This window comes from Puma concolor, chromosome A3 (genome assembly GCF_028749965.1).
Source record: "Puma concolor isolate L17-30 chromosome A3, mPumCon1.1.hap2, whole genome shotgun sequence".
Taxonomy (NCBI): domain Eukaryota; kingdom Metazoa; phylum Chordata; class Mammalia; order Carnivora; family Felidae; genus Puma; species Puma concolor.
This window is the reverse complement of record NC_141669.1, coordinates 58426893-58454856: the sequence shown is the minus strand read 5'-3', so window position 1 is coordinate 58454856 and position 27964 is coordinate 58426893. Positions and strand designations below refer to the sequence as shown.

The 27964-nt window shown below is 46.2% G+C and overlaps 1 protein-coding gene across 1 annotated transcript; it reads left to right on the top strand.

The window, feature by feature from the left end:
• Positions 1–3935: 3935 nt before the first annotated feature.
• Positions 3936–26740, top strand: SLC1A4 (solute carrier family 1 member 4). The gene is made up of 8 exons (XM_086700989.1): positions 3936–4788; positions 13061–13103; positions 15287–15349; positions 16913–17079; positions 19727–19960; positions 21147–21341; positions 21649–21783; positions 23747–26740. The coding sequence occupies exons 1-8, from the start codon at positions 4262–4264 to the stop codon at positions 23979–23981; spliced, it is 1599 nt and encodes a 532-aa protein (XP_086557115.1). The 5' UTR covers positions 3936–4261; the 3' UTR covers positions 23982–26740.
• The last annotated feature ends 1224 nt before the right edge of the window (positions 26741–27964 follow it).

Genomic DNA, 27964 nt, shown 5'->3' with positions numbered 1-27964 from the left:
TAAATGTACTCCCATCCAAGTGGGAGGAAGGAGGAAATTCTTGCTGAACAATACTCCAACCTATTGAGAGTTTCAAACATCAGATGATGGTGGTGGTGGTGATGGTGGTATCAGACTGGACCACTTTTAAGGTATTTTGTAATTTGATACTTACATATCCAGAATCCAGAGAAAACACATTAAGTATTGTAGGGGAAGGTGTCTAAATACAGGAGTCAACAATTTTTTGTACTACACACTGACAAGGAGGAGGCACGTAAAATTATGAAAAGATGGAAGAAATGTAATGGTAGAATGGAAGAAGAAGAATTAAGGGGGAAGAAAGGAGAGAAAAAGAAAACAGAAAGTTAAACCCTATACCAACTGTTGGGGAGGCTGAGAGCAGATATCCTATTTCTTGGTTTGCCTCACATGTAGGCAGAGCAGCTATGGAGCAGCCAGTGCCTGGAAGAAGCCCCCGAGACACCAGCTCCTACTTAAAGAGAGGTTTTGCTAGTTCAGACATTAGGCATGGCATGAGGCACCGCCAACACCACACCACACTTACGTCCAATGAAAGTGCCAGCAGGGCGGGGAGTTCCTCACTCCCAACTGAGGGTTAACTATTAACACACCTCTGGGGTACACACAGCTGTGTGCGGCAAGCACAGCTGGAGCGAGGGGGATTACGAAAGGCTTTGGGAGAGAGGTTAACTGGGACTGCGTGGAGAGGCAAGAAAATGTGGAAGAAGCACACGGTCCTGTTTTTGTAGCATGCATAGATGGTAAGCCAAGGCCAGATGGTGATAGGCCTTGAATGCCAGGATGAAGAGCGTATTCTTAATTTTTTTTTTTTAACGTTTATTTATTTTTGAGACAGAGAGAGCGCATGAACAGGGGAGGGGCAGAGAGAGAGGGAGACACAGAATCTGAAACGGGCTCCAGGCTCTGAGCTGTCAGCACAGAGCCCGACGCGGGGCTCGAACTCACTGATCGTGAGATCATGGCCTGAGCCGAAGTCGGATGCTTAACCGAATGAGCCACCCAGGCGCCCCTAGCGTATTCTTAATTCAACGGGCACCGCTGCAAGCTGTTGAACAAGAAGTGGCATGAAGGAGCTCTCCTGGAATACCATTCTTTCCTGCTTCTTTAGTCACAGAAGCACTAATTCCTAAAAGAAATGTATTTATGGAAGTATAGTTGATGCACAGTGTTCCATTAGCTTCAAGTGCACTACATAGGGATTTGACAAGGCTATACCTTGTGCTGTGCTCCCCACAAGTGCAACTACCATTTGTCACCGTACAACCTATTACCATACCATTCTATATTCCCTATGCTATACCTTTCACCCTTGTGGTTTATTCATTAGGAGCACCAGTTTTTAGCTGGGGATATGCCTGTGCAAAATAAATATTACATTTCTTCTCTTGCAGCTAGGTGAGGTCATGTACTAAATTCTGGTTAAGGAAATGTAAAGCACATAGTGTGAACAACTTTTAGGAAATGTTCTTTCAACGTTTTTATTTATTTTTGGGACAGAGAGAGACAGAGCATGAACGGGGGAGGGGCAGAGAGAGAGGGAGACACAGAATCGGAAACAGGCTCCAGGCTCCGAGCCATCAGCCCAGAGCCTGACGCGGGGCTCGAACTCACGGACCGCGAGATCGTGACCTGGCTGAAGTCGGACGCTTAACCGACTGCGCCACCCAGGCGCCCCAGGAAATGTTCTTAAAGGGAGAGGACATTTCTCCTTTTTTCCTTGCTGGATGGAAGCTGAACCTAATCCTAACATGTATATTATTCATTAGGAGGATTGGTCTGGGGTAAGGCAAAATATAGGATGGCTAGAACAAGAAGAGCACTGGAGGCGGAAAGACTAATTAGGAGAACATTTTAATAGTCAAGATAAGAAGTGAGGAAATAAGAACCGAGCCAGAATGGTAGCAGTGGGGATGGATGGGTTGGGGAGGGGGGTGGATGTGATAAATATTGCGAAAGGAGTGTCTGTGGGAGTTGGCAATTGATCAGATGAGAGGAGACACTAGAGAAGGAAGAACCAAAGGTCATTCTGAGGCTTCAAACAGAGGTGACTGGATGGACAGTAATGTTGGTAACAGAAGTAGGGGATTCAGAAGGATGAGTAGCCTTGAGGAATGCAGCCATGAGTTTGGTTTTGGACATGTTGTGTTGGTATGCCTGCAGGATATTCAGGTGGAGATATAAAGCAGGTTAATTGAAAATTCATTTCTGGGGCACCTGGGTGGCTCAGTCGGTTGAGGGTCTGACCCTTGATTTCCACTCAGGCCATGATCTCCTGGTTCGTGAGATGGAGCCCCACAACGGACTCAGGGTTCTCTCTCTCTCTGCTTCCTCCTGTGTGCACTCTCTCCCTCAAAATAAATAAATAAACATTTTTTAAAAAGAGAGAAGAAAATTCATTTCTGGAGCATGATTTGAGAGTCCTTTGCATAAATGTGGTAGTCCAAACAAAGGCAAGGGCTGGGTGCCAAAACAGTGTGTCTGTAGAAAATCCTTCCTTCAGTGCACACAGAGAAATAAACTGTTCTGAAAACATAAAAATATGCTGGTCACCTGACACATACTTCCCTCCCTTCGTCAAAAAAAACCCCTACAAAGTCCAGCCAATGGCTTGGCTGGCTGGCTTCAAGCAAGGAAATCCTCAGTGTCTCAAAATTTGGACAGCTCCTTAAAGTTCCTTAGGAAGGCATTTTGATTTGCACAAATATCTGTGCGGACATGTTTTAAGATGACTCCTTTTCAGCAAGAGATTATAGCAAACTGCTTTCCTCCTTGACTCAGGTTAGCCACATGCAAGATTTCCTTTCCACTGGTCTTAAAAGAACAATTTTTTAAAAGCAGAATGAGAAAATACAAAAAACTAATACATGTGACAGAGTAAAACGACCCTGCAGAGGTCTCTGATATCTGCCATGACCAGAGCAGCTATTAAATAAAAGTTAAAATAAAAAGGAAACGAATCGGATGTTAACATTAAGAAACCATCTTTGCAGGCTGGCTAAACCACTATATGTCCTGGTTTCCTGAGACTGCTGGAAGCCAAGAGATGGAAGAGGGTAAAACCTAGTGGCTTCTACGTGGTAGAAACGCCAACTGGAAGTCAGGGCGAGAGAGCTGTGGATTCTGGAAGAGTTTTCCGTCTTCAGCCCACATACCGCAGACAGCTGCCGGGTAACCCCGGGCCTATACCCGAGGCTTTAAGCCCCACGCCTCGGAGAGCGCTAGAGCGCGCAGTGGCACACCCGTGCGCTGGGTTTGGTGCCACCCAGAGCTCCGTTTCACTTACAGGTGAATCTTTGTTAGAGCCTTTAATGAACTTGGGATAAGGTTTTTCTAATTCATCCAGCCATCCATCTCCTGTCTCAGGGACAGAAGATGGACACCCCGGCGTGCTTTGTGGTACAGGACTCCTGGAGTCCGTGGCCCCCTTACAGCGCGCAGCCCTTTTGCAAGAAAGGTTGTCAGATTCTCCCGCAGCCCGCGGGGCCGCGCGGGGGCGAAAGCACCAACCCCGGCGGGAACCCCTCCCCTCCCCCAATCCCCAGGACAGTGAACGCCGCTGCGTTCCACATTCTCCCCGGCCCTCTGACCCTGAGGGCCCAGACCCCGGCCGACCCGAGCGGCCCCGGCAGGTGCCAACGAGCGCCGGCCGTCCCTCAGGCCGCGCCCCGCCGAGGTCACCCCAAGCCGGCCCCAGTTAGCGGGGCCGGGAGGCGGCAGCCGGCGCCCGGATTGGCCCGCTCGGCAGGCGCCCCAGCGGCCTCAGCAGCGGCCTCAGCAGCGCCCCCCGCCCGGCCGCCCCTCCCCCCGCGCCGGCGGCCAGGGCGAGGGGCGCGCGGGGGCGGCTCCCGGACGCTGATTGGCCGAAGTCGCGGGGGGCGGGGCGGCGGGTGTGAAGGGGCGGGCTCGGGCCGCTCCCAGCTCCCTCGGTTCTTCCCATCTGCGTCCGTTCTCGCGGCTCCCGCGTTGCATCATCTCCAGCCCGCGACCGCTGTGGGAAGGTTGGGCGCGGCGCGACACACTCAGGCCGGTGCTCCAGCCCTCTCTCCCGCGCCTCTCCTGGCCCTTTCCACACCTGCTTCTGCGCCCAGGTCGGGAGCTCTCCGCGGGCCGCCTCCCAAAACCTGCGGGACACAGCTGGCGGACGTCGCCAGCTCCGCCTGATCCGTTCATTGAGAGCCTCGTCTTATCCCAGAGCAAAGTCCCCCGCCTCCAACAGCTCGGGGCCGCGGGCACCGCCATGGAGAAGAGCAGCGAGACCAACGGCTACCTGGACGGCACCCAGGCGGGGCCTGCGGCAGGGCCTGGCGCGCCGGGGTCCGCGGGGGGACTCGCGCGGCGCTGCGCGGGCTTACTACGGCGGAACGCGCTAGTGCTGTTCACCGTGTCCGGAGTGGTGGCGGGCGCCGGCCTGGGCGCGGCGCTGCGCGGGCTCGGCCTCAGCCGCACGCAGGTAGCCTACCTGGCCTTCCCCGGCGAAATGCTGCTCCGCATGCTGCGCATGATCATCCTGCCGCTGGTAGTCTGCAGCCTAGTGTCGGGCGCCGCCTCCCTCGACGCCAGCTCTCTCGGGCGCCTGGGCGGCATCGCCATCGCCTACTTCGGCCTCACCACGCTTGGCGCCTCGGCGCTCGCCGTCGCTTTGGCGTTCATCATCAAGCCTGGGTCTGGCGCGCAGACCCTTCAGTCCAGCGACCTGGGGCTGGAAGAGTCGGGGTCCCCTCCGGTCCCCAAAGAGACAGTGGACTCTTTCCTCGACCTGGCCAGGTAACGCTCCCCCACTTGCCAAGTGCACAGTGAGGAATGCCAGCTCTCAAATACACTCCAGTGCGCGCGCGCGCGCGCACACACACACACACACACACACATCACCCTCATATACTGCTAAGAGTTCATTCTTTTTTTTTTTTTTAATTTTTTTTCAACGTTTTTTTATTTATTTTTGGGATAGAGAGAGACAGAGCATGAATGGGGGAGGGGCAGAGAGAGAGGGAGACACAGAATTGGAAACAGGCTCCAGGCTCTGAGCCATCAGCCCAGAGCCTGACGCGGGGCTCGAACTCCTGGACCGCGAGATCGTGACCTGGCTGAAGTCGGACGCTTAACCGACTGCGCCACCCAGGCGCCCCTAAGAGTTCATTCTTAATTGGCTGCTGGTGGACTTTAACTTTTTTTTTTTAATATGAAAATACCGTCTGCATGTTATAGCCAAGAACCAGCCCCACCGTTAGGTATGAGTGTGTGTGAGGGAAGAGGCAGCTGTCTCACCTGTACTGTACTCCTTAAACTCTCTGGCCACCCTCACCATTAAAAACGCTCCAATCAGGCCGGATATCTTCACCCCATTTTATCTGCACAGTGCCTGAAAACTTCTGGGAGCATTGGTTAAATTGTGCTTGTTGGGTCATCCTCACCTGTAATGTCTGGCCCTCCCTGTTTCAGCCCTTTGGCTGAGAGTAAGGTGGCCATTTTTGGAAGGCAGCTATGCTCACCACTATACCACCAACGCACACGGATGGTGGCAATTTTTGAAGAGTTGTCAGTGGTCCCAAGGATAACAAGGGTGGGGTTAGCTGTATGAGACCCATTGCCCAGAAACCTGACTCTTCTGGTGGCTTGGGACAGGTCGCTGTTCACCCCATAGTCAGGACCACTGTAGAGTATTGTTAGTTTCAAGGAGCTTTATTTCTGGAAGAGTGAGTTCTAGATGGGAGGAAGTTTTGCCTGCTTTTTGTGACCCTTAGAAGTTGCATTTTATCCCTTGAGATGCAGTGTTGTTTCTGTTGTTTTGGATTATCCAAAGCCTCAGCATCTCTTGGTTTCTCTGTTAGCCTAGAGTTCACAGATGGGAAAACTGCACCCTGGAGGCATTTTCTGGCCTGGCCAGGTTCAGCTGAGTGAGGAGCTCAGCTGGCTCCCTCTCCAGGTTTCCGATAATTCTAGATTCAGAGCCTTGGAGGTGTGTTTTGTCTTGAGTCACGAAGCAAAGCTCCACGTTGCTGAGGCTGTGAAAAACAGCAAACCCTGGGCAAAGTGATTTGACTTCCTGCTACTTCCTTTGCTCCCTCTGGAAAATGTGATGACTGTCTGCCACTTAAGAGAGAGTGTGTTCATTTGAAACTATAACAACAGGAAGTCCAAGACTTGTATTTGAAAAAAAAAAAAACAAAAAAAAACCAAGACGTCTGATGAGAGGGACCAAAAAATTCTTACCAAAAGGGCAGGTGGAGGTGGCCCATTAGGACTTTGATATGATCGCAGTCTCTGGTATCTGGCAGCTTAATATTTGGAGTCTTTAGAGATCCTTAAAGTTTTGGAACTTTTAAATAGGGCACTGAAAACAAAGTCTGCTGAGGTTGAGACTGCCTTTGGCTCATTACATTCAGTACTATATCAGTCAGCTTTCCCTGGGAGGGAAGGTGTTTGGGGGGCGTGGGGGGGGGTGGTAAAGGATTCTCTTTTGCAGGGATCAGTAGCCCAGGGAAGGGAATGTGGATGCCCAGCCCTTACCTGCTGACGGTATCCCATAAGGAGGCTCAGTAGCATTCTTTTCTCTCCAAAAGAGGGACAGTGGCCAAAAAATGGGGCAAGTTAAGGTGAGAGGTTACTTTATTACCACCCATCCCAGAAGGGACATCTTATTTCCTGATCATGGTTTTCTAGTTTTAGATCCAAGCCCCTACAGCAGCTGCTTCTGAAGTGAATGGTGGCCCAGCATCATGGCTTATTGACCAGTCTTGGTGCAGACTTTTCAGTGACTTGGACTGCAGGAAAAGACTAAGAGAACCTTTGTTGTGGCTTGTTGGGAATAGGTTGCATTTCATAATGCTTCCAACGGCCAACCTCCTTTAATCCAGCAGCTCTCGGATAAAGGTAGGGCAGGTGGTATGATCCTATTTTACGACTGAGGAAACTGAGACTAGAGAGATTAAGTGATTTGCTCAAGGTCACAGGGTGGTTTACCAAAAGAGGGATTAGAAAAACTATGGGTCAGGGCGCCAGGCTAGCTCACTCAGTGAAGCATGCGACTCTTGATCTCAGGGTTGTGAGTTCGAGCCCCATGTTGGGTATAGAGATCACTTAAAAAAAAAAACTTGAAAAAAGAAAGAAAAAAGAAAGAAACTATGGGTCTTGCGTACCAGGGCTCTATTTCTCCCACTCTCCCCTTCCCCCAGTCAAAATGCCGTAGTAATGATGCCATGCTGCTGATCTAGTCTGACCATCTCAGAAATATTTGCTCTGGGCCAAATGGGAATCAGGTAAGAATATAATTTGGGTCAGGGCCAATGCCCACTTCCTCTAAACAGAGGATCTGAGCCTCTTCAGCAAAGAGAAGCCTATTTACTGCTGCTCAGATTTGGCTTTGACGTTGAGCAGCTTATGAGAGGAAACTGAGTTCTGAGCCATGTCTAAATGCTTCCTCGCTCTCTGGGTAGAAGTTTTAAATTTGCTTCCTTCAAAGAAACCCCACAGATGCTGATTTTATGTGATTCTGGGCATGTTTCTTGGCAAAGGCAGGGTGTGGTCCTGTCTGCCTGTGGGCAGTGAATGAAATGAGACTGCCAGCAAAAACACCTCAGTTATCCAGCAGGCCCTCAGCGGGTAAGGGCCCAAAACTTAAATACCAGAGAGAAGTCTCTGATGACTTCGTGCAGCTGCTGCCAAGGCTTTGCTAAAGCCCATGAGCTTTCCTGGTGGTGAGGGCCTCACAACTCCCACAGGGTCTCTCTGCCTAGATTTCGAATTTTTCTCAAGATGGAGCTACAAGCCAGAAAGAAATGAAGCTAATAGATATTCATTGTAACTTTTAGAAGGTTTTCAGAATGCCATTACTGAGCGGTTTGATTTTCCAACGCACAGTGGATTAGAAATAACGGGCTGGGAAGTGGGTGTGAGGCACTGCTAGAAGCAGGCCCTTTGAGAGTTGAGAAGGGGTAGAGTTGGTGGATAGCAACTGGCAGGTGGGAAAGTCCCAGTCTCCTCCTGAGCAGCCCAGAGCCCTGTGCCCAGGCCCCAGAACCATACAGGACTCTCAGAACTGGATGTGACCCAAGTGATTGAGCTGTGACTTTCCATCCCAAATGAAATGGTTTTGGCACCAAAGAGACAGAAACAGGTTATCAGGAACTCAGTCGTTATGGAACTTCTTGGCAAACCATAAGAGACTTAAATACTGAGAACAAACTGAGGGTTGATGAGGGCTGGGGGAGAGGGGAAAGTGGGTGATGGGCATTGAGGAGGGCACCTGTTGGGATGAGCACTGGGGGTGTTGTATGGAAACCAATTTGACAATAAATTATATAAAAAAATAATAAAATAAATTTAAAAAAATTATGGAACTTCTTGGTCCCTAACAATACTTCCTGATCACGAGTGCTAGAGCATGTCCCTAACCTCTGTGTCATAGCTTCCTCATCTTTCATAGCCATCATGAAAGTACTACTTCAGAAGATTGTTCTGAGGGTTAAATGAGTTATGTCTGTAAAGCTCTTAGAACAGGGCTCGCCCAATATATGCTTTCTCTTGTTATAAATGGAGCAGTATTAACAGCGATTGGGATTTTTGTTTGTTTGTTTCACGCGACTCTATGGGGATGGCCCTCTTTTCGTAGTCTGAAAGAAGCGAGAGTAAACAGACGGGGACAGCCGAGGAGGACTTGAAGCTAATGTAGTCTTTAAGTGTGTTGGGAAACATACGAGCTTGGAGAAAAAGAAGTGAACAGTTACTATATTTTGGACTGATAGAATCAGCACTACGGGAAATTTGGAAAATGTGGAAAAGTGAAAACTAAACACAGAAGAGCCTTCCATTCTAAAAGGGAGCAGAAATCTTCACATATCCTCCCTGACATTCCAGTTTTGTTCCTCCCTGCATTATATGTTTGTGATCTCCAAAGTTGACCTCAATTTTCTTCAGCTATAAGTGGGAAGGACTGAAACAACTGGCTCCTAACATTCCTTTGGGTGCTAAAATTTGTAGTTCCAAATGGAAAGCCAGAGGCTTATCTGCAAAGGTAGCGGGTAGGAACAGCTCTTGGGCCCAGGGTTCCGTCTGCACGGGCAACCAGAAAAATGGACCTGGGCCACTGTCTTTTGCAAAAGCGTAGCAGGGTGCAGCCATGTGCATGGTAAACACAAATGAGATTTTGCCTGTTGCTCAGTTTTCTAGGCTTTTTTTTTTTCTCTCGTGCTCATTTTCTCAACAGTGGATAGTGCTACAAGCCTTTCCCTTTGCAGAGGGAGACATAAGGGACTTCCTTTTCCTTTCAAGGACTGGTGTGAATAGGATGCCTCTCTGCAAAAAACACATTTCTTTAATAGCTGCAAAGAAACCTATCAGACTGAGCTCTATTATCAGCCCCGAGATCACAGTCAAGGCAGTGAATAGTGAATAATTTCTTTTAACTGTTGGGCCACAGCAGGTTGTTTGACCCATGCCCTATGTCTCTCTTCTATAGGCAAAATGAAGACTCTTAGCAAATCTAACAAGGATCCAAATTAACCGAGGGTTCTCAGCCTAAGTAGTCACTAAAGGGAAAAGGTGACACTTTGTTGTTTTAAAAAAACAAACACTAAAAGGTTTTAACCTGACATCTTTCCTTCTGCCACCCAGGAGGCTACCTGAATAGTTGAGAGACTGAAAAGAGTCCCTGGAGAGGCCACATGGGTGGTGATTAAAAGCAGACACTGAAGGGGGCGCCTGGGTGGCTCAGTCAGTTAAATGTCTAACTTTGGCTCAGGTCATGATCTTGCGATTGGTGAATTTGAGCCCCGTATCAGGCTCTGTGCTGCCAGCTCGGAGCCTGGAGCCTGTTTGGGATTCTGTGCCTGCCTCTCTCTTTCTATCTGCCCCTCCCCTGCTCGTGCTCTGTTTCCCATTTTCTCTCTCTCTCTCTCTCTCTCTCTCTCTCTCACTCTCTCAAGAATGAACCTTATAAACAAACAAATAAAAACAGACACTGAAGTCAACTACTTGGGTTTGAATCCAGCTTTGCCACTTACTAGCTGTGTGGACAAGTCAGCTAGCCTCTCTGTGCTTCAGTTTATTTATCTGTAAAATGAGGCCAATAATAATATCTACTACTTACACTTGTTATGAGTATTAAATGAGTGAATATTGGAGTGTCTTGCTAATATTCTCTAGTGTCCCAGCCCCTCAAGGACAGCCCTCAGGCTACTTGCTACAGAGAATTAGTGCTGTTCTTAGCCTCATTTCCCCAAAAGTCCCCCACCCCGGGGGTCCCAGCAGTAACCTTACTAGCTGGAATCTAAAACTGGATATGGGCCTTAGGAAGAGGGTAGATTACTCCCCCTGCCCCCTACTGTCACCATAGTGCAAGCCCAGGACCCCCAGCCCTTCCTCTGCTCCCAGCCTTGTAGGGGGTAGCAAGATCTGAAGGGGCATGTCCCTGTTAACGGACTCTAACAATAAACACTAAGGATAATAAATATATAGCAGGCGCACATACCGTGCCATATCCTGTTCTGAAGAGTCTTTGAAATTTTCATAAATTTGGTAAAGAATTTTTGAACCTAAATAAAAGGAAATATTTCTGGAACAAAAAATATACCTAAGCAAAAGTAAATTGTTTTCCATTCTTTTCATATAGGACAGGGAAATGCAGACCACCCTTGACAAATAGGATCAGAAGAGCAAACGGTACCCAATGTATAAAGAAGAAACATCTTTGAAGTGTTTCACTGTGTGAGCTGCGGGAGCATATGCTACCGCTGACAGAAGTTCTCCTTCTGGCAGTTCAGCCTCAGCCCAGACCGGTTTTTCTGTTTAAGTAGTGTACCCAAAGACTCCTATAGCACTGGAAAGGCTTGTCCGTTCACTCTCTCCTGATTTGGTCTGACTTGGCTCTCTGAATTTAGTATGGACTTGACACTTTTAAATTATGGCACCTGTATCTATATACCAACCTGCCCCCCCCCCCCAACAACACCAAAGGCACAATCTGTCAAGAGCTCAGAGAAATGTTTTGCTTTACTGCCACAATCTCAGCTCCTTGCCCTTGGTGTGGGCAAGAGGGACTGTGCATGTTCTGTGGTGACCAGAGGGACCAAGGGAGAGGAGAATGATTTTGTGGATGCATGAGCTCCATCTCACTGCCCCCAGGTGGTGCCTTCCTAGGGATTCACATCTGAGAACTGAGCTATAGAAAGTTCAGTCATCCCATTGAAAGTATGCATTTTTATGGTTGTAAAATCTTCTTTGCAGTTAGCACTGTATCTTTATTTTTTTAAGCAATTTTGAGATGTGACTTAGGTACAATAAAATGCACCCATTTTAGGTGTACAGTTCAATGAGTTTTAATAAAGAATGAATTGCAATAAGGAAAGTCTTCTAGCAAGAAGGAAGCCACGATTTTATGTAACTGAATCTTGAAAATGACACCCCATCACCTTTGCTGTATTCTACTGGCTAGAAAGAGGTCCTTCTAGCCCACACTGAAGGGAAGGGCATTGCACAAGATGTGACTTCCAGGAGCCTATCTTAGACCGCTTGCCAAGCCGGGTTGCAGTCAGAGCTGCCTACCTCTGAAACCAAATGTATTGCAAATAGTTGCATAGAGATTCCAGTGCTAGGGAAACAATTCAACCACAGAAGTCAGAATTACTGGGTAAGTTTGACATAAATTGTAAAGGATGATTTGGAGTGGTTCACTCTTTTAGACTTACTCTTTTTTTTTTTTAACGGTTATTTATTATTGAGAGACATAGAGAAACAGAGCATGAGCATGGGAGGGGAAGAGAGAGGGGGAGACACAGAATCTGAAGCAGGCTCCAGGCTCTGAGCTGTCAGAACAGAGCCTGATGCAGGGCTTGAATCCACAAACTGTGAGATCATGACCTGAGCCAAAGTCGGACAGTCAACCAACTGAGCCACCCAGGCACCCCTCTTCTAGACTTATTCTTAAAGGAAGTGGTACAACCAATGGACAGGGAAATGTCACTGGAATTTTGTTATATATTAAGACCAGCATCTTGCATAGAGCCTGATCCAAAGGAGGCTCTCAGTAAAAACTGTTTGCATGAATAGATTTTGGTTTCAAAATCTAGCTTAATTTGATCAGTTCTATTGCCCTCCTTTTATGACAACTATTTTATAAACCTCTTCATCCTGAAATGAAATCCATAAATAGAATTTACCTACACACATAATCTCAAAGCATCAACATGACTCAACAGTTATATAAAAAGATAAAAGGAGAGTAATGTATAATAAAAAATAATATGTTTTAATACATAAGTATCCTGAAACAAAGCGGTTAGGTGCTTGCCTCTCAATTTACATTCACTGTGAATGAGACAGCTGTAAATGCAGGCTGGTACTTGATACTTGTGTGGGTAATTAAGGACTCAGATCCTACAATTTGCCATTCGTGATGTGATTTTCCAGAAAGATGAACAATTTTTTGCAAGATTCTGAATAAAGCAAAAAATTATCCCACATTTTACACAGTAGTTGCATTTCTGGAAAATTCAGTGTAAGTTCAAATTGTGCAAAAAACCAACCTTGTTTTGGAGTTGATTTAGGCTGAGGTAATTATAAATAAGGTTTTCATCTACAGGTATATAGGACATTTGGACAGCGTGAGGGCCACGTGAGGGCCTCAGTAGAATGAATAGCTGGGACCTGGCACCTTCCGCTATACACACTCCCCCAACTGCAGGAATGCCCCCCAATTATTTTGACAATGAAAACACTCCCTTGGATTTCACCAGTGGGCTGTACCACTCTTGCTGAAAACCTCCGCAATAGGGCTTAACTTCTTGGGGAAAAGAGAGTGCTATGGTTTTCCTGGAGTACCACGAGGGAGATGAGCATAAGACTCTGTGCTCTCAGAGCATCTATTGTGGCCCAGCAGCCAAGGCATAGTAGGGTGCGTGGGTCAAGCAGGGGCCACAGTAACTTCTGGAGGTGGAGAGAGAGGGAACATTGTGTGTTGAGCTGTCAGGAATGGGCATCTTAGAGCAGACGCTTTGAATGCTGAATCTTAAGAACACTGACAAAGTGCTTTCTTTTCCAACAGAAACCTGTTTCCCTCAAATCTTGTGGTTGCCACTTTCCGCACGGTAAGGCTTGATGCTTTGTTAAGAACGGGAAACTTTGATTGGGGTGGTGTATAAATTCGGCTGTAGAGTTAGGTAAGGTGGGACAGGCCGGGTAGTATTGTTAACAAAACTTGGTACACTGGCTTACGTTTTTATAGAGGGGACCCTGGAGTAAAAACAAACCAAACCACAAAAAACAGAAAGGTTTCCTGAAATATCCCCCTGGTTCCATCATCTTTTCATATCACCTGGGAAAGATATATATACTTTTATCTTTTTTTCTGATTATAAAGGTCATATATGCTCATGCAAAAAAAAAAAGTGCAAAATATGAAAAATATGGAAGAAACTAAAAATCACCATAACCACTACCTAGAGATATCCATTAACATTTTGGTATGCATCCTTCAGATATGTTTTTTCTCTGCATGTGCACACACACACACACACACACATTTTGAAAATAAAAATAATTATACTACACATTTTAATAGTATGTACACATACTACACATATTGTTTTTAATCTCTGCTTTAAGGCAGCATATGATAAACATTTTTCATGTCAGTAAATATCCTTCTACATAATGTTAATGGCCGTATTCCACTGTATGAGCATATCATAATTTCTTTCTGTCAGTCCCGTATTGATAGACAGATTGTTTCTGTTTTTCTCTAATGTTTGCAAGACTGCAAGTAACGTCCCTATAGTCCTTTGTGAGGAGAAGGAATATAAAGGTCTAGATTAGATAGACTAATCTCATTACCTTTTCCAAGCAAACGTTTCTGTTTCTACTTACAGCCCTCTCTCCCTCTCTCTTATTTTTATTTTATTTATTTTAAAGGTGTATTTGTTTATTTTTGAGAGGGAGAGAGAACTTGCACGTGAATTGGGGAGGGACAGAGAGAGAGGGAGAGAATCCCAAGCAGGCTCCACACTGTCAATGCACAGCCCAATGAGGGGCTTGATCTCACGAATCATGAGATCATAACCTGAGCCAAAATCAGGAGTCAGTTGCTTAACCGACTGAGCCACCCAGGTGCCCCCCCCCCTTTTTAAGAACTGCATGTAAACACAGCTGTGGCTTGTATTTATACTGTGAGATAGGAAAAAAGTAAAAGGTTTATGGAGTTTTCAGTGCTTGTTGCAGAAGGTGTAGGGTGGGCTTTGTTTCCCCTGTCACCCTTAATCACAGGACAGCTGAACACCTCTGTCTGTCTGAAAGCTTGATAAATCAAAGCTGAAAGAAACCAGACCTCATCAACAGTAGGCACAAAACAGTATACCCTAAAGGGCTCCTCGGGACAGTTCAGAGCCAGGTGTCCTTAGAAGAGGTCAGGAAAGGTGTTTTATAATGGATTCCATTCAATTGTGCATACCGCCACAGGGAGACAGCTGTGTGCATCAGGCAGAAGTATGTGAAGTCAACTGTAGGACCAGAGTTTGGAGAGTCATTGTACTTATAAGTGAGTCTCCCAGATGACTTAGCCAGAAAATGCCATCTTGCCTCACATCCTTTGCTTTGGAGAGTAGAGGCCAAGGCAAATTAGAAGTAGATGTTGAAAAAGCAGTCAAGCTCAAACAAGTTCTGGAACAAAGTGGAGCATAAATGTATGAATGAAAATAGGGGCGCCTGGGTGACTCAGTCAGTTGAGCTTCCGACTTTGGCTCGGGTCATGATTCTGCGGTTTGTGAGTTTGAGCCCCGCATCAGGCTCACTGTTGTCAGTGCAGAGCCTGCTTCGGATGCTCTGTCTCCCTCTCTCTCTACCTCTCCATTGTGCTCTCTATAAAAAAATAAATAAGTAAACATTTAAAAAAAATCAATTAAAAAAAATAAAATAAGACATTGAAAAGTAAACTTCAGCATTATGAAATTAATGTTCTCCAAGTAACATAAAGTGTCAGCTGTTTGAAATATCAAACTATCAGGATGAAATTGTGCAGACCTCCTCCTCCAAACCATTGTCCCTAACGCTGTGGGTCCCTGAATAATGCAGAGGCCTCTTGGGGTGTATGCTGCCTTGGCCTTAAGTAACTTTTGTACAGTTCTCATAGGCCCTTGTCAGGCCAACCAAGTGAGGAATTCTGAGAACACTTGGAGTGAATAGTGAGGAATAACAAGAGGCCCCACAGTCGTCTCCCTTCCTCTGATTGGTCTTCACCTGTGAACTAACAGCGGGTTTTTCTTTCTCTTGTTCCCAGTATGCAACTGATTATAGAGAGATGACCCACAACACGAGCTCTGGAAACGTAACCCATGAAAAGGTAAAACTCTTTATAAGATCACTTGTGGCAAATGACTTATAAAGCAAATAATGCTTCTAATTGCAGGAGCTTACGTGATGCATCTTTTCCTCAGCAGGGTTGAAAACTCTGGTGTTTGAATGAACTGTCCGAAGAACATACATTAGGTTTGTTCCTTAGGTTATTTACCAACATGGCCAAAGGCCAGCATCTGTAGTATTGGAATCTTTAGTAGATCCATTTCATTGAATTGGAACTAATATCCCCTTTCTTCAATATATTTTATCTATTTTTAAATATATTTTATATATGTAAATATATTAAAATATATTTTATATATTTATATATATATATATATATATATATATATATATATATATATATATATATTATAACACCCCTTCTGCCATCCTGAAATATAACTAATAAAATATAACTACCTCTACACATAGAACTTATCTTGGGGCCTTAGCTCACTATTGCCATCATTCATTCACACGTGTTCTTGGAGCAGCTATTATTGGCCAGACACTGGGTGAGGTCCCAGCCTTCATGATAGAGCTGGAAGGGACAGGGGACCTTGAGGATTATTCAGTGCTTCTCCAGAGCTGTCATGGGAAGAAGCAGGTACTTTACCCATTCCCCACCCCCACACATACAGCTTCTGAGGGCTGAGGGGCTCTGAGTTATCCCAGTCTTTCTTTGATTGAGGAAAAGTTCTACTTAAAAAAAAAAGTTGGGGCGCCTGGGTGGCACAGTCGGTTAAGCGTCCGGCTTCAGCCAGGTCACGATCTCACGGTCTGTGAGTTCGAGCCCCGCGTCAGGCTCTGGGCTGATGGCTCAGAGCCTGGAGCCTGTTTCCGATTCTATGTCTCCCTCTCTCTGCCCCTCCCCTGTTCATGCTCTGTCTCTCTCTGTCCCAAAAATAAATAAACGTTGAAAAAAAAAATTAAAAAAAAAAAGTTGAAAACTACTAATTAGTCCAGTTCATTTCATCTGACAGTTGAAGAACCTGAAAGTCTGAGAAGTCATTTAATATCAGAGCTGGGACTAGAACTCAGATCTGTGGTAAAAATGCTGATTCTATTTTTGCTGTGCTGACATATGTTTCCTGTTCAGAATTTCATGGTGTGTTTTGATGGAATAAACATTACTCCAATATATGCTTGTAGTAGTGCAATTGAGCATTATGGGGGAAAAAAAAGGAATACAGTATGTCTATATATTTTAAGTCAGTGACTTAGGAAAGAATATCCTAAAAATATCCACGTTGATCCTGAAAATCTTTTGTGAAATTTGTCAGCTAGGAGGGCCACCACAACAGTCTAGCAACAAAGAATTTGTGGACATTTGGGAGGCACAATTACAATCATTGACTCTCGATCTGAAGAAACTTTTCACCAACCAGCTCTTTTATTTTTTTAAATTTATTTTTTTATATTTATCATCAAAGTGTAGTTGATATACAATGTTATATTAACCGGATCTCCTAAAAGCAACCCTTTGAAGTGATCGTCTGACCTCTACTTGAATTCTCACTCATAGATTATAAACTTAGATCCTCTGTCCCTTCTGATCCCACAGATCCCCATTGGCACCGAGATCGAAGGGATGAACATTTTAGGACTGGTCCTCTTTGCCCTGGTGTTAGGAGTGGCCCTAAAGAAACTCGGCTCCGAAGGAGAAGAGCTCATCCGTTTCTTCAATGCCTTCAATGAGGCAACGATGGTGCTGGTGTCATGGATCATGTGGTAAGTTTGGCCTGTGCATTAGTCTCCCTCTTATTTCTCCTGCCATCCAGAAAAGAATCCCAGTCTGCTGTCCGAGGTCACCCCTGTGGGGCCAACCTGGCTCAGAACTCCATCTGTGGTTGATGCGCCTTAGGCCAGACTTGATAGAGGGGGTGGTGGAGGTGGAGAGGTTTCTCCTCACGTCCCCAGTCTCAGAGAATCAGGAATGTGCCATAGCTACCTGTGCCTTCTTCACCACCCACGGTGACCCCTTATGGTTCTGTCACTGGTGATTTATGTATGGGCTTCTACCATTATCCATATCATATAGGATGCCCATACCATCTTGTGGGTCAATCAGCTCCATAAATCTGCTATCTGCTATGTAAAATAAGGCTTATTTATCTTAAAACCATACACCTCAGGCTTCAAAGGGGCCCCTTACTATAATATTTCACAGCATGGAGGACAAATTCATTTTCATCCCACGCATATATAAACTTGGAATGGTCTCTTTTTACATAAATGTTTCTTTATGTGACATCAATAAAAGGGCAGTTGTTTAATAAAAACCATTTGATTGATTCTGGCTAACAAGTAAAAATTGGACCAGATCTCTCAAAATGATTTCCTAGAAATCCTACCAATTCCAGCACCTATTCCTTATAAGCTTTATCTTGCTGTTTTACTCAAGTCAAACTTCTGTGGGTTTTAACTTCTACACATACATTGTCAAAAAACTTAGTTTATTCTTTCATACACAAAGCATTTTCCTTATTGTAAACCCTTAAATATCCCAGAACTTCTATCAGATAGCATTAGGGTGGCAGATTTTAGGACAGAAGCCTGGAATTTGGTAGTGAAGTTTATCATTAATGGGAGGCCAAGTCCAGAGCCCCCACTGGTGGTGTTTATCTTCCCCAACCAAAAATTCCAGAATCTGACTCTATCCTTGCAAATGTGACCCTTCATATGACTATTGTTGTTCTGGGGAGAAAAATATTTTCAGAAAGAAAAAAGTATTTTCATCACATGTCAGGTTCTTTTCCTGGCTTAAGTTTTTAGTCTAAAATATTCTCAAAAGTTTAGATTACAGGAGATTATTCAAGAAAGTGATGTTCTTGAGTTAAGACACTTTCAATCTGGAAACCAATTTATAGTCATTCCTTCAATTCAAGGTACTAGTCACAGAGGCAGAGCCTGCTGTGTGTCTGACTGGAGTGGTGATCTGTTGCCCAGTAAGGGCATCTCACCAGAATTAGGGTTTAAAATGCCTTACCTGGGGGCGCCTGGGTGGCTCAGTCAGTTAAGCATCCAACTCTTGATTTTGGCTCAGGTCATGATCTCACAGTTCGTGAGTTCGAGTCCCACGTCAGGCTCTGTGCTGACAGTGCAGAGCCAGTTTGGGATTCTCTCTCCCTCTGTCTGCCTCTCCCCCTTCTCTAAATAAATAAATAAATAAATAAATAAATAAATAAATAAATAAATAAATAAGTAAGTAAGTAAATAATACTTTTAAAAGTCTTAAATACATACTTATGTATCTAAATGCATAGTAAGCAAAGTAGTTTTCTGAGGAGGAGTCTGGCATGAGGGTGGTGCCTAAAGAGGATTTTGGCCTAATCTGTGTTCTAATTTTTTGAAAGGACAGTGCATTCATGAGTTGCTATGGAATTTAAAATTAATAAAACTGCTTAGAATATCTGTAAAGAAAATTCAAGAAACCAGTGACATTGGCTATCTCCAGGGAAGGAAACTGAGTACTTGCAGGGAGAAGTGGGAGGGAGACTTTATTCATCCTTTTGAACACTTTCACATTTGAACTATGTGACATTATATTTATGTAATTGAAACTTACAAAGTCAATGGTTATAAAATTCTTCCTAAATTTATATTAACTTCAAAACAGCTGACTTTTGTTTTCTGTAGCTCTCATAGTTCATTTCTTCCCTTTTTTCCTCCCATCTTGCCATTAAAAAAATCTTCACGTTCGAGGAGTGTTCCCTGAGGGTCATTGTTAATGACTTTTTCCCACGGAATCATGTTTTGCAAACCACAAGGAATTTAAAACTTAACAAAAGTCCCAGCTTTGGCTCAGTTCTGTATCACAGCAATTCTACAAAATAGGTGTTAGTCTTTTGTTTTTCTAAGTTCTCAGAACAAGCCTGACCAAGGCTGAAAGTCAGGTTCTCAGTCCCAGAGGCTTTGATCTTGAGGAGTTCCTTGGCTTTCCACTAAGGAGCCCAGGTGGTTGGTAGCATCCCTCTATTAAGAACATAATATACCCAAGGAGAAAGAAGTCTGGGTTCTGGTCCTGACTCTCTTATCCCTGGTGATTTATCATGTTAATTTTACTTAGTTTCACAGCCTATAAAATGGGCCCATCCTTTTTTATTCCTCAGAATCATACTAGGGAGAGCTTCATTTTTTTCTTTTTTTTTTTTTTAAGCAGGTCCCACACTCAAGGTGGGGCATGAACTCACTACCCTGAGATCTAGAGTTGCATGCTCTACCGACTGAGCCAGTCAGGAGCCCCTAGGCTTATCCTAAGGAGAAATGAAGACCACTTAGTTGAAAGTCCCTGTGTTGTGTATCAGGAAGGGTCTGCATCTCCCAGCCCCATCATCACGTCAGTCTTACTGACAAGTACCCTATGCTCATGCCCTAGGTATGTGCCTGTGGGCATCATGTTCCTGGTTGGAAGCAAGATTTTGGAAATGAAAGACATCATTGTGCTGGTGACCAGCCTTGGAAAATATATCTTCACATCCATATTGGGTCATTTTATTCATGGAGGAATTGTTCTGCCACTTATTTATTTTGTGTTCACACGAAAAAACCCATTCAGGTTCCTCCTGGGCCTCCTCACACCATTTGCAACAGCATTTGCCACGTGCTCCAGGTGAGTCGGTTTCAAGTGGCCTTGGCTGCTCGGAGCCATATTACTGTGGGACCAGAACCCAGTCGGTGATGCACAACCAACATCTCGACATGTTTTAATTTCTTGAAAACTCTCAATTGATCTTGTCTGGTTTTTTCAAATTACCAGTCCCACAGTTTTATGGAAGTGGGTTTCTGGGGTTGCCAAAAAGAGGGATTGCCTCATTCCCTCCTCCTTCTTGCTCCTTAGAGGTCGAATCATTATTTAACCCAGTTGTGGGTCCTCACCCTAATTAGTAAGACCTTTACCTGAGTAAAAGAAGGCAACCACTTAACTCAAAACTCACCACAGGGAAGTTCCAGAATGACACCTCCCCAATTCTACCTCTGGATACATGAATTAGAAAATAAGACCAAGGCATCATGGTGAGGGATGCGTCATCCACAGTATTGTGGGATTATTTAATTTAGTACAAAAGATGCACCTTATCATTATTGGAAATCCTTCAAAACAGTTGGGCTTTCCAAATATGTTAAAAAAACTTTCAAAGGCTGGCGGCCCATTGCATTTATACATTTGGTTTTTGCCTCTCTACTGCATGTTTCCTCCCATCCTGACTGGCTATTTATATGACACAGTAGGAATGGTAAAAAGAATTAGGTAGGTAAATTCTCTGGCTTAGACAGAAACAAATCTACTTCTCAGTTGTGCCGGCTACCCTCTGTGGAGCCTGCAGAGCGGGCTGGAGTAGGGCTTGACCTTCGAGTTATTTAGGAACACAGTTACTCTCCACAGTAGCCACTGCTACTTCTTGCCCTAAAAAGGAAAAAAGATCGTAGCTTGCCTTTTACTTTTTTGGGGGAAAAATTCAACATAGGAGATGCACATATGAATAAATAGTTCTTTGTTCTCTTGAGAACAGTTTGCACCATGAGGTAGTGTGTAGTTTCTTGAAATATTTTGAACAGGTGTATACAGGTAAATAACAGGTAAATCTAGGGAGTCAGATCTTGAATACTTTGGGAATTGACAAAACCCCACATCATGACAGAAACTTTGAAACAATTCCGATTCTTCTCTGATTTCGGAGTGCAGGGACCAAAAATGAGGACGATGCTAATTGCTCTGTTCCTGGGTCTGAGCTGAGTGATATATTAGCCTGGCTGGGAAGGACTATTCTCACAGTGGGTTGTTCTTCCATTTCCAGCTCAGCAACCCTTCCCTCCATGATGAAGTGCATTGAGGAGAACAACGGTGTGGACAAGAGGATCAGCAGGTTCATCCTCCCCATCGGGGCCACCGTGAACATGGACGGAGCGGCCATCTTCCAGTGTGTGGCCACCGTGTTCATCGCCCAGCTCAACAACATCGAGCTGAAAGCAGGACAGATTTTCACGATTCTGTAAGCGCACTATTCTTTTCTTCACCTCTAGGCCTGGGTCAAAACTCGAGGGGTTTTGCACATGTGTGATTTCCTTCGGAAAACCTCATGAATACCAGTCTCACCATGACTTGGGGATGTCTCATTAGGAAAACGACAGCGTGAATTCATTACTTGAAGAGAGTGAATCATCTCTCAAGGGCACAGCCGGCAGAATCTAGGGTTGTGTGGTTTTCAGTTTCTAAGCCATAGCTGCCATGTTTTGCATATTTCTCTGTGCCCACACCATGTTCTGTGTTAACGGCTAATCTTCTGTGCCACCCCCTAGAGTGACGGCCACAGCCTCCAGCGTTGGAGCAGCTGGCGTGCCCGCTGGAGGGGTCCTCACCATCGCCATTATCCTGGAGGCCATTGGGCTGCCCACTCATGACCTTTCTCTGATCCTGGCTGTGGACTGGATTGTGTAAGTAGCAAGTCCTAAGGGCACTAAATAAAAGAAAGTCTGTGCTGACTTCCCTGGGAGCTCAGTGCCCTGCAGGGCCTGGGGCATGCAGAGAAACTTCACACATGCTCCCTGCTTTGTGAAGGGAGCCTACAGTTGAGCTGGCAAGACAAGATTTAGAGCTAGAAAAAATTAAACAATATGAGAGACAAAGGCCCATGAATGATCATGAAATGTCATTACTGAGAACTCAGTCAGAGCATCCAGGAAAGCAGGGGTCCAAGGCCCAGGCTGGGCCCCCTGTGCAGGCCGAGGCGGCACAGGGTCTAATGGAGATTGTTGGCTGCAAGGAGCCTTTGGGAATGATTGTCCTTGGCCTGGAACATCCAAGGAGTGATTTCTGAGAGGGAAGTGAAGATGAACCCAGCTGATGTGAGTGGCTTGGGCTCAGAGGAAGCGGACTTAGGGGGTACAGCTCAGTGGTGGAGCATTTGACTGCAGAGGAAATGGAGTGAGGAAGGAGGTGTGATTCGCACCACCATCACCAGCACTCCTGTAACGGCACGGAACAGTGAGTGTTGATTCTGAGTTCGGATTCCTTGAGTCATGTGATACCTTGTTTGAGTATAAACAATACTTATTTTATAGGGAAGTTCACCTGAGTTACTAATGTTGGACAGTAGCAACATATGGATAAGAAAATGAGCCGCGGAGCCCAGGTACCTGGGTTTACATCTCAGCTTTGCCATTTATTAGTTGTGTAATTGGAACTGTTCTGTGTTTTAATGTGCTCACGTGTCAAGTGGGAATAATTGCACAACCTACATCAGAGCTGTGTTGAAGATTAAATGAGCTAGCACCTCCACAGTGAATAGAAGAGTTCCAGGATGGTGGTAAACAAGTACCTTAGTGAAGAAAGACACTCCTGGCTAGCCAGAGCCAGGCATGGCATATAACCTAAACTGGAACCTGGCACTGGGCTTGCAGCTCTGCCCATTGTGGTTGGGAATGGTGGTCTCCAGCCCTTTGTGTAAGCCCTGGAAATTTGAAGGAGCCTCTCAGAATCCTTATGGCTCCTCAGCACAATGAGGTTGAAATGTGCAGCAGAAACCCGCATCATCCGGACAGCTCATCAGATGGAACTCAGTCCCTGAGCTGGTGAGTGGGACAGGACCAGAATGGAGCATCAGAGGCCCCGTCTGCTTTCTTACTCAGTTGCCTCTGCATGGGGAAGGCAGGCCTTTAAGAGGCACTTAGTCAGGAACAGAGAAATAGGGCCCCAGGTGGGCCGCCCAGTAGAGACTTAAAGTCACGTGAGCCCTCCACCACCCTGTGGCCTCTGCTTCCACAGCCCTCAGCTTCTCTGGGGCAGTCAGGCAAGTTCACACCTTTTCCCCTGTGTTCAAAGTGGGCACTGTACTTGTTCTGAACCCCAGGAGAGAGGAAGGTTATTGGGCTAATCTATGGGAAGACAAGCTTCTGGAAAGGACAGTGCTGTGAGATGGTGTTTGCCAGCCGCCATGGAATACATACGAAGATTAACATTCAGCAGAGACGCAGTGTTGAGGTGAGAAAAAGAAGGGGTGTTCCCACGGTGTACTGAGAGTGGGAGAGAAGCTGGATGCAAAACCACGTCTACACTATCCATCCCAGTTATATGTGATTTTCATATGATGATGTCTATTCTACCAAAAATACATACACAGGAAGATGACTGGAAGGAAACAGATCAAATGTTACTAGATTCTCTCAGAGTTGTGAGGTATGGATGGCTGACTTTTGTTTTCTTCTTTATATTTCTCTTTCTTCCAGGTTTTCCACAATCAGGTTATTAGTTTCACAAAATAAGAAATATTGAAAGAAAATCAGTTTAGAGTGAAGTGAGGCTTGTGCCCTTAGTAGCCTGCTGTCCAGAAAACAGCAGGGCCTGCAGGCTGCTGTCACCGCAGCACCGGTGTGAGGCCTGCCTTGTCTTTTCCTGCAGGGACCGCACCACCACCGTAGTGAACGTGGAAGGGGATGCCCTGGGTGCGGGCATTCTCCACCACCTGAATCAGAAGGCGATGAAGAAAGAGGAGCAGGAACTGAGCGAGGTGAAGGTGGAGGCCGTCCCCAACTGCAAATCGGAGGAGGAGACGTCGCCCCTGGTAACACACCAGAACCCCGCCGGCCCTGTGGCCAGCGCCCCGGAACTGGAATCCAAGGAGTCGGTTCTGTGACAGGGCTCGCTTTGGGCTTGCCTGCAGCGGCGGTGCCCGGCCTGTTAGTGCAGCTGCCGAATGCCAGACACCGCGCTCGCTCTCTGACTTTTAGCCTCCAAGCAATGCTTTGGCCCAGTCACCAGTTTGAGGATTACCTCTCGGCACAGGCATTGGGCTTCCCAGTGGGAACTGGTTACCGAAGACCAGGGCACTCTGATATTCGGCTTCATCCGTGTCCAGGTGCAACCGTGTGTGCTCTGTTTGGAAACACGCCCTCCAGCTGCCAGGCTGGGTGTGTAGCAGGCTCACAGGTCCTGGCAGTCAGAGTGTGGAACATGTACTCCTCATTGCGCCCAGTCAGCTCTGCACTGGGTGCTCTCTGGGCAAACCCAGGGGGTTTACAGTCATCTGTCACATTGCCTCATGAGCCGGAGTAATTGGAAAAATTCCTAAATTCTTACCCTTGGCTGGAATTCACTGAGCTGGGACTCGAGGTGTCTAGATTTTGTACTGTTGCGAGGTGTGGCTGGCTTCTGATTCACTGGTTGCTTGGGGGCTTGGAGGCACTGCATGTTGTCAAGTTAGAAATACTCTAGATGGTGTTAGCACTGCGGGGGTCTCTGGTCAGGGGCACTAAGTAAACAGTTTAAATTCTGAGGTCAGAGAAAGGAGGGGGCATGCAGCCTGCAGGGGAAGGGATGCACCCTATCAGGACGGGCGCACACACATACACACACACACACACACACACACACACACACACACACACACAGTCATCCTTATTCTCTTATTCTCGTCCCAGCCCCTGGGGAAATTTGCTGCTTCTGTGACCTGGCCTCTGACCACACTGTAGCTTTATCCCCATCCACTCCGTTCTGGCAATAGGCAGAGAGGAGCCTCTTCCTCCATGGTCATCACATTCAGAACCCTTGTTGGTTTATCAGTCTATTATTATAATTCAACCAGACCCCTAAAATGCTGTACTGCAGCAAAACAAAGACAAAAAGAAAACCACAAACCCACTCACTAATTAGGGTGGGATGCCCCCATTCCAAGTTCCCCAGACCCCCCAGCTTTGGCTGATTTCTGTGGGCTTAGTTTCTTTTCCTGCCAGTACATCAAGATTTAAATTATAAGCCAAATGTCCGCTTCCTCCAGATGCCTACTGACTGGGTTTGAATGTAGGCGAGGAGGCTTCATAAAGAAGACCCATGTTGCCAGGGACAGGGAGGACTGAAAGGCACAAGAATGCTATTTCACTGTGGCTGTGGTGTGTATCCTTGGTGTGACCTGCAGCAAGTCCTGGGCCTGACTTTACCCCATTTGTAAAATGGGGCTGATGTCACCTGCCTCTTACCTACCTCAGAGGGATTTGGTGAGGCAAAGTTAGTGAATCCGTGAAAACAACCATTTCAGTTCTTGGATATCAAGTGCTGACACCCCAATGCTCTTAGTTTTTACCTAAGTGATACCTTTCTCCACAGAGGCCTCATCCTGCTGGTAAAAATATCTCTTACGACCAGGGCTTTGTGCTCTGTGTGCATTAATCACTTCTATCATGCCCCTCGTTCTCTTTGTAGTTATTTGATAGCATCAAGTGCAACCTCCTGATGTCGTTCAAGCGTTCCTGAATCAGCCACCCCCACCTTCCACCACATTTCTGGGTCCCTGACTTCCGTGTGACTCCAAGACCCGGGCAGCAGCTCTGCCACTCACAACAGGCCACAACGGCTCCCAGACTGTCGGCATCCTTCGTTTTCTTATTTTCCCTGTTGCCGTGGCATTGCTGTCACCCAGGCCCTGCAGAAGCGAAACACACACACACACACACACACACACACACACACACACACACACACACACACGTTAGGATGTGTGTCCCATTGTACTGAGAATGGGCGGGCAGGACAGAAACAGTCAGACTTCTCTGTTTTAAAACCGGGGTTGTGTTCCTGAGTGGAAGGAGTGGGGAAGAGCCCTGCTACACAGAGCCAGTCCAGCTGGTGGGGAGGCCCAAGTCCCTCCAAATCTCTTTAAACCAGCTAAGTCTCTCCTGTCCCCTGTGAAGCCAGGAGTGACCAGGAACCAAGCTGAGAGGTGCCTGGAAACCTTTACACTCTGGCTGGTTGTTGATCCCCTTCTGTTTTTAAAAGAGAGACAATCACACTGATCCCAAATCGCAAGTGAACATTCACGATTTTTCTGCCTTCTAGAGATCTTATCTTTCCTTCTCCCACATATATCCATGGCTACATATGCACACAAATGCACATGTGTATGTGTGTTAGACACATTGTTTTAGCTCCAATCTAAGCAAGTTTGAGTTTGGATAGAGGTGATCTAACCATAAGTTTTAGGGCTTCTGCAAACTGATTCTCCTGTTTCTAAAAGTGAATTCTTTCACAAAATATAAACATCAAAGCCGTACATCCAGTGACTGCACACGCTCTGTCCCGAAACTGGCAATGCAGTAGGTAGCATGCTGTGGCCTGGAGAAGGGTGCTTCTCTATGAAATCCTGATGATCGCCCCACTTCTCCTGGGAGGAAGAAGGTGCCGTGTTTCTCCCCGTGTTTCAGTCCACAAGAGGAATCAGAGCAGGAGTGACCCAGCTGGGGAAAATCCCACTTTCTCGTTGTCTGAAGCTGTCTCCCCTGCTATTCTAACATGTTGTCATAAGTACTGTTCAGATACTGTTAATCTCTGACTGTTTTATATGTGTGACATTTGCCTTAAAACATAGCAGTCCTCAAAATGAATACAGTATTTCTACTAGGATCTGCACGCTCCTTTATTCCTTTCTTATGTTTGAAGTGGCATTTACCAATGGAGCTCTGCTCGGGCATCGCCTGAGGGTGACTGAATTGATTTTGGTTCTAGCAGCTCTTAACCAGCCTGACCCCCTGAGGCAGGGTAGGCTGACTCAGGGGGGCAGAACCCTGCAGGACGGTCCCTGATGCGGCTTGCAGGAGGTGAACGTCCAGCTGCTCCTGGCTGCTTCCTGTTCAACACTAGCAGGGCTCGTGAAAAAGTGAGTGGTTTTGCCACATACCTCCATAAAATTAAGTCTTGTCGGAACAGCTGGGTCAACAGGCCTTAACTAAGCATCTGTAAGCCATGAGCCACACTGGAAGAATGCCCCCGTCCATAGAATTACTGAGATAGTCCCTCCATGAGGCACTGGCCCAGGCCTCCACCATCATCCACACCACACCCAGCCCATCCTTTTATATAATCTCATGTTCAATGATACCACATTCCAGCACAATTAGGGAACTTAGAAGCCTCTTATAAAAGATTATCCTACAAGTTCACACTGGAAGCCTTAGTTTCCGGACCCTGGGGCCTCTGAAGAAACGGGTCCCGTTCTGACCTTGGACATTTCCAGCTCTCCGTATCATACGGACACCAGTTTTAATTTCTGGGCAAGGCCCAAAGGGATGAGAACAGAGTTTACACAGACCAAGGGCCTGATGGGGCCTGCCACTAAGGACAATTTGGATTCCCACCTTGGAGTGCAGCTGTCTTGCTTCTTGGTTTTGAAGAGTGTTTGAAGGTTGAGATCAGTACTCAGTGCTTCTGCTTTTCAAGACAGCCAAATGAAGAGGAGAGATTCCATAAGCTGCCTCTTCCCAGGGGACCAGAAATTATGCTGATCTGTTGGATCATCTGAGCCTGCTTCCAACCGCATCAATGAAGGATATGACGCAGCAAAGGAGGAGTGCGCACTGTCTGCCTTCTCTGTGACCCCAGGCACAATAACCCCTCCGTGCCTCAGCCTCCTTATCTTTAAAATGGGGATAATTTCTGGGGCGCCTGGGTGGCGCAGTCGGTTAAGCGTCCGACTTCAGCCAGGTCACGATCTCGCGGTCCGGGAGTTCGAGACCCGCGTCAGGCTCTGGGCTGATGGCTCGGAGCCTGGAGCCTGTTTCCGATTCTGTGTCTCCCTCTCTCTGCCCCTCCCCCGTTCATGCTCTGTCTCTCTCTGTCCCAAAAATAAAT

Bases quoted from the DNA above. Each gene is read 5' to 3' on its own strand.
- SLC1A4 (XM_086700989.1), top strand. From the start codon at position 4,262: ATGGAGAAGAGCAGCGAGACCAACGGCTACCTGGACGGCACCCAGGCG. The intron at 19,961-21,146 runs GTGAGTCGGTTT...TTCCATTTCCAG, and splicing joins GCATTTGCCACGTGCTCCAG to CTCAGCAACCCTTCCCTCCA. The intron at 21,784-23,746 runs GTAAGTAGCAAG...CTTTTCCTGCAG, and splicing joins CTGGCTGTGGACTGGATTGT to GGACCGCACCACCACCGTAG.